This window comes from Orycteropus afer, unplaced genomic scaffold (assembly GCF_000298275.1).
Source record: "Orycteropus afer afer isolate SDZICR_OR568_19922 unplaced genomic scaffold, OryAfe1.0 scaffold00014, whole genome shotgun sequence".
NCBI lineage: Eukaryota > Metazoa > Chordata > Mammalia > Tubulidentata > Orycteropodidae > Orycteropus > Orycteropus afer.
In genome coordinates, this window is record NW_006921601.1 from 6243264 (window position 1) to 6250674 (window position 7411).

Genomic DNA, 7411 nt, shown 5'->3' on the forward strand with positions numbered 1-7411 from the left:
AGCTGACTATAGGTCGATGGATCTATATCTGGGTTCTCAATTCTATTCCATTGGTCTATGTATCTGTCATTGAACCAATACCAGGCAGTTTTGACTACTTCCCACCTCAACTTTTGACATTACTAATTTTGCATGGTATTCTTTGTCCACTGACTGGCACACAAGATTAAATATAGTTATTAATTTACTTTTAATTCAGTAACAGCTGTAATGCTTTTTCTTGAATTAGATCATCACAGATAGATACCATCTGGGGGTTGTTTGATAGGACCTCACTCCCACCCCGTGTAGCAGTTCCCTTTACAGCAGCCCTGAAACAGTCTTTTCTAAGATACCCCATACCCCAAATGATGAGGCTGTTTCTCTATTAAGAGTCAGCCTGTTTCATAGTTGGGTAATTTTACTGTTTACCAGACTCCATCTTAACCTCTATATCATCCACTCATGGCCCTCCCTGACCATATAGAATGAGTCTAATCCCTCTTAATATATCCTAGAACAGCTGTCTTCTGTATCTCATTGTTATATTTTTCTCTAAACTTATCCTTCCCATTTCCTTCGGGAATTGAATTTCCATCCCATTCATTTAATCAGTTAAACATTTATGAAGCACCTGCCTCATGCCAGAATTTGGTAGCTAAGTCTGGGGAGTACAGGGAAGGGAAATTTCACAGTCTAACAGGAGAGAGACATTTCTGAAATGAATGATAATTTCTCATAATGAGAGATATAAAATCGAGAAGTATATAAGTACGGTGGCAGTCCAGGGGAGAGAGTAAATGACTGTAAATGACTCTTACTAAAGGAGTGTTGGAGCCCCTTGTAGAGACTGGTTATTCAGTTGAATCTTGAAGGATTTCCATGAGTTCACCAGGCAGAGAGTAAAAGAAAGAACAAAGTCATGAAGATACAACAGAGTATGACACTCTCAGGAAGTATAGATGACTGACTGGTTGTGGCTGGAGTGTCAAATGCTGGTTTAGAAATAGTGGAAGATGAGTCTGGAGAAATTAGTAGAGGCCAGATCGTGGGGGAAAAAAACATGTAAGAAGTCTGAACTCTAGGTGAAGGGGAGCCAATGAGGATTTAAGCAAGGAACATGAGATTCATTTGGGTATGTATGTATGTCTGTTTTTAAGAAAGGTGACAAGATAAAGTTAGGAAGAGGCTCGACCTTATTACTGGAGAGCAGTTGGATTGCTGCAGAAATTCAGATGAGAAAAAAATAAGAGTCTAAATTAGCAGTAGGATGCAGAGGAGGAGATACATTTAAGAAATACTCTATTTTTCTGAGGACCTGAAAGAATTTATTCCATTCTAAAGAGTTATTTGCCCCTATAGAATAAGCTTATACAAGGATTAAGCCCAGTCCTTAGTAAAAATTGACAAATATAACAAGAAACATTGATTTGTAAAATGCGTTATATTGCAGGTCAATATATCTCAAGCTGACATGCAAGCCATTGGCAATACCATCACGATGGTAACGCAGGATGGCACACCCATCACAGTCCCTGCTCATGACGCAGTCATCTCCTCAGCAGGAGCACACTCTGTTGCCATGGTTACCGCAGAGGGTACAGAAGGGCAGCAGGTAACTGCATTTTTCCATTATATCAATCAATACATACATCAGTATCAAAACTGTTACATAGATGTATGGTGTAGCATAGTAGTTAAGGACATGAACCTCAGATTGAATTCCACCTTTGCAACTTCTTCGTTACTAATCCCTCTGAGCCTGAGTTTCTCCTCATCTATAAATTAGGAGTGATAATTGCATCTACCCCATAAAGTTAATAGTAAGGATTGACTGAGATAATACATATACAGTACTCAGCCCAGATACATAATCATCAGATACTTAGGCAATAAATTCATTTTCAAAATTTATGTAGTTTTTTGAATATGTAATATATACACCATCAATTGCTCATATGCAAGTTCTGGTTAGAGCTGAAGAAAATTTAAGTCCATGAGATCCAAATTACGACCTTGAGTATATTTGTCCTAAATTTAGAGACCATCTCAAGAATAATTTTGATGCATTGAACACTAATGACTGAAGACCAGAGGAGTTGCAGGATGGTATGAAGGACATCATACATGAATAAAGTAAAAGGTCTTTAAAAAGATAAGAAGAAGAGACCAAAATGGATGTCAGAAGAGACCCTAAAACTTGCTGTTGAACATAGAATAGCTAAAGCAAATGGAAGAAACAATGAAGTGAAAGTTGAAAAGAAAATTTCAGGGGCTCTTGAGAAGAAAAAGTATTATAATGAAATGTGCAAAGAACTGGAGTTAGGAAACCAAAAGAGAAGAAAATACTTGACATTTCTCAACCTGAAAGAGCTGAAGAAAAATGCAGGCTTCAGGTTGCAATAGCAAAGAATTCTATGGTCAGAATATTGAATAATACAGGAAGCATCAAGAGAAGATGGAAGGAATATACAGAGTCACTGTACCAAAAAGAATTGGTCGACATTCAACCATTTCAGGCGTATGGTCAAGAACCAGTGGTATTGAGGGAAGAAGTCCAAGCTGCACAGAAAGCATTGGTGAAAAACAAGTCTCCAGAAAATCATGGAATACCAATTGAGATGTTTCAACAAATGGATGCAGTGCTGGACAATCTTAATCTATTCTGTGCCAAGAAACTTGAAAGACAGCTACCTAACTGGAAGAGATCTATGCTTAAGCCCCTTCCAAAGAAAGGTGATTCAACAGAATGTGGAAATTATCAAACAGTATCATTCATATCACACACCAGTAAACTTTTACTAAAGATAATTAAGTGTCTGCAGCAGTACATCAATAGGGAACTGCCACAAGTTCAAGCCAGATTCAGAAGAGGACGTGGGATATCAATGCTAATGTCACTTGGATCTTGGCTGAAAGCAGAGAATTACCAGAAAGATGTTCACTTGTGTTTCATTGACTTTGAAAAGGCATTAGACTGTGTGGATCATAATAAATTATGGATAACATTGTAAAGAAAGGAATTCCAGAACACTTAGTTCTAATTCAGAACCTGTACAAAGATTAAAAGGCCACCATTTGAACAAAACAAAGGGATACTGCATGGTTTAAAGAAAGGTGTGTATCCTCCTTGGAGAGAAGAATCATGGGAGAAAGAAGGGCTTCTTGTGCACAGGAAGACAGCTCAGGGGGAGGAGTGCATGGAGGGATGGACCCAGGGAATAGGTAACTATCGGGAGGAAGTGGGAAGGGAGCTGTTGCATTGTGGTAAATTGTGGTCAATGTCATGAGACAAAGTATATGTAAACTGCTGTATGGAAAGTGAATTTGTTCTGTAAATTTTCACCCAAATCACAATTAAAAAAAAAAAAAATGTGAACCAAGACAGTATCCTTTCTGTGTACTGAGCAATAAATCTGGGAAGCTGGAGTATATGAAGAAGAATGTGGCATCAGGATTGGAGGAGGACTCATTAACAACTTGCAGTATGCAAATGACACAGCTGTTCTTGCTGAAAGCAAAGAGGACTTACTGATGAAGATCAAAGACTATAGCCTTCAGTATAAATTACACCTCAACATAAAACCAAAATCTTCACAGCTGGACCAATAAGCAACATCAAGATAAGTGAAGAAAAGATAGAAGTTGTCAAAGATTTCATTTTACTTGGATCCACAGTGAATGCCCATGGAACCAACAGTCAAGAAATCAAATGATGTATTGCATTGGGCACATCTGCAAACCAAACATGTCATTTTGAGGGCTGTAGTATGCTTAACCCAACCCATGATATTTTCAATTGCCTCATATACTTGTGAAACTGGACAATGAATAAGGAAAATCAAGAAGGAATTGATGAATTTGAATTATGATGTTGGTGAAGAATATTGGATATACCATGGACTAGAGGAATGAACAAATCTGTCCTGGAAGAAGTGCAGCCAGAATGTTCCTTAGAAGGGAGAATGGCCAGACTTCATCTCTGGTACTTTGGTCATGTTATCAGGAGAGACTAGTCCCTGGACAAGGATATCATGCTTGGTAAAATAGAGGGTTGGCGAAAAAGGATGACCTTCAACAAGATGGATTGACACAGTGGCTGCAGGCAGCAATTGTGAGGATGGCACAGGACCAGGCACTGTTTCATTCTGTTGTATATAGGGTTGTATATAGAGTTGGAGCTGACTTGAAGACACCTAACAACAAGAACAACACACACATACTATATGATTCCATTTATATGAAGTCCAAGAACAGAAAAAGCTAATTATTAGTGATGGAAATTAGAAAGTAGTACTCGACTTGGAGAGGGACATTGACTGGGATGAAATATGAGGGAACTTTTGACATGATTAGATGTTCTATATCTTGTTTTGGGTTGTGATTTCCAAGATGTATACAATCATCAGAACTCAACAGAACACCTATGATTCATTCATTCATTTTTATTGTATGCTGATTATTAATTTTTAAAGTATAAAAAGTGCAAAAGAAACAAACCCCACTAGCTTTCAAGTTGTCTTTTATAAAATGGGCCCACTTAATCAGTTTGCAGGCATTTCCGTGACTCTAGAATTCTAGGATTTGGCCTATTTAGCTCACCTTGGGTAAATAGGAGGAGCCCTGGTTACGCAGTGGTCAGAGCACTTGGCTGCTAACCAAAGAATCAGTGGTTTGAACCCACCACTCACTCCATGGGAGAAAGATGTGGCAATCTGCTTCCATAAAGAGTACAGCCATAGAAACCCTGTGGGGCAGTTCTCTTCTATCCTAAGGTTGCTATGAGTCAGAATTGTCTCTACAGCAGTGGGTTGGGTTTAGTTTGGGTAAAACAGTTGCAGTTACAAATTTGGAAAGGTAATGACTCCAGAGCAAGCATTTTTATGGACCTTTTCTATAGCCTATGGGCCAGCAAAATTCTCAGGAGACAAGGCTTTAAGGGCACACATAAAGCCAGGCAGTTTCCAGCAACTGGAGCTATCAGAACAGGAATAGGGGTTTCACTTGAGGTCCAGCTGCTGCAGCTGCTCCTTCTGCCTCTGTAGGCCATTGGGCTTTAACTATACTTCACAAATTTTTATATATTCAAACTTTCTTTCATTTTGAAATATTTTCCAATTTCTAGTCTTTTTTTTTTTTTTTTCTTTGACTCATGGATTATTTAGACAGGTGTTGCTCAATTTCTGAGATCTTTAAGATACCTCATTGTTACTGATTTCTAATTTAATTCTGTGGTGGTCAGAGAATATAGTCTTTAACAGTTCATTATTTTGAATCTTACTGGGACTTGATGTTTTGGTCTATCATATTCCATATGTATTTGAAAATAATATGTAATCTACACTTGATATAGGTATAGTATGCAAAAAATATAAATTAGATCAAACTGACCAAATGTGTTATTCAGACATCCTATAATCTTATTAAATGTTCATTTCTTTGTTCTATTGGTTACTGAGAAAGGGGGCTATAAATCTCCAACTATGACTGTGGATTAGTGTCATTTCAATTTTTTAGTTGTTAGTTTTTTTTTGTTTTTTTTTTTTTTAACTTCAAGTCTTTTAAAGCTGTGTTATTAGGTGCATACACATTGGGGATTCTTATGTCTACCTGATAAATTGAGCCTTTTATCATGAATTATTCTTCTGTATCTGGTAATACTCTTTAAAGTTTACTGCTTTTTCTTCCTCTGTCCTTTCCTTTCTGTAGGTTAATTATTTTATTTCATTTTAATTCCTCTAATAACTTTGTAATTATCCCCTTTTGTATACCTTTTTGTTGTTTTTTAGATGTCACTCTAGGGATTATACATCCTTAAGTTATCACAGTTTCCTTAGACTTAATATTGTATTATTTTACATAAAGTCTAAGAACCTTGCAACAGTATATTTACATTTACACTGCCATTCTTTATACTGTTGTCATGTATTGTACATTATAACCCACACAATACAGTGTTGTATTTTTACATTAAACAGTTAAATTACAAGAAGAAGGAAAACATAATGTTTTATATTTGTCTACTAATTTATCATTAAATTCATCAGCCACAAGGATCCAGGTGAGGAGAGGGAACTCAGACACACCCAAAGCAGTAGGGCGGGAGAGCAGGAGAAAGGGGATTAAAAGCCAGGAACCTGGACAGAGGAGCAGTCAGCCACAGGGTTCTAGGTGAGGAGAGGGAACCCAGGCGTGCCCAAAGCAGCAGGGCGGGAGAGAGGGAGAAAGGGGATGGATAAAAAGTCAGGAACCCAGACAGAGGAGCAGTCAGCCACAGGGACCCAGATAAGGGTGGTATGAGAGGTTTCCAACAGGGAGACAAACTTGTCTGTCAGTTTGTCCTACCATGGTAACCTGTTGATGTGAGTTTTGAGGCTGAGCCACTGGTGTTTCAAACCCAGCGAGATGCACATGGTGCACAGGTAGCAGCCCAGCTTACAGACTGAGACAGACTAGGAAGAAGAAAGAGGCCATCCACTTCTCAAAGAATTGGCCAGTGAAAACCTTATGAATAGCAAAGAAACACTGTTTGATACATTCCCACGCAACTTTATGAATAGTCCCATTAGGGTACAGGGCTCTCAAAATAGGACTGGGAAAGAGCTGCATCATCTGAGTAAATCCAGCCTTAGTCCTATGGATAAGGTAAAGCTTTTAAGACCTCCATTTGCTGATGTGGCACCACTCAAATTGAAGAGAAACAGCTGCAGACATCCATTAATCATCGGAACATGGAATGTACAAAGTATGAATCTAGGAAAATTGGAAGTTGTCAAAAATGAAATGGAATGCATAAAGATTGGTATCCTTGGCATTAGTGAGCTGAAATGGACTGTTTTTGGCCATTTTGAATCAGACAACCATGTGACCTACTATGCCAGGAATAACAGTTTGAAGAGGAATGGCGTGGCATTCATCATCACAAAGGATGTTTCAAGATCTGCCCTAAAGTACAGTGATGTCAGTGGAAGGATAATATCCATAAGACTACAAGGAAGACCCGTTAATATGACTATTATTCAAATTTATGCCCCAACCACCAGAGCCAAAGATGAGGAGGTTGAAAATTTTTATCAACTTCTGCAGTTTGAAATTGATCGAAATGCAGTCAGGATGTGTTAATTATCACTGGTGACTGGAATGCAAAAGTTGGAAACAAAGAAGAATCACTGGTAGCTGGAAAATTTGGCCTTGGCAACAGAAATAATGCTGGAACTCACATGGTAGAATTTTGCAAGACCAACGACTTGTTCATTGCAAACACCTTCTTTCAACAACACAAACAGTGGCTGTACACGTGGACTTCACCAGATGGAACACACAGGAATCAGATTGACTACATCTGTGGCAAGAGGCAGCAGAAAAGCTCAATATCTTCAGCCAAAACCAGGCCAGAAGCTGACTATGGAACAGACCATCAACTGCTCATATG

The 7411-nt window shown here is 38.3% G+C and overlaps 1 protein-coding gene across 1 annotated transcript in view; it reads left to right on the forward strand.

Annotated features, from left to right (window-relative positions):
- Positions 1-7411, forward strand: part of ZNF143 (zinc finger protein 143) — an 87259-nt gene that overhangs the window by 62403 nt on the left and 17445 nt on the right. Inside the window, exon 13 of the mRNA XM_007955032.2 lies at positions 1433-1594. Coding sequence (XP_007953223.1) covers positions 1433-1594 — 162 coding nt within the window. The remainder of the gene's footprint in view (positions 1-1432; positions 1595-7411) is intronic.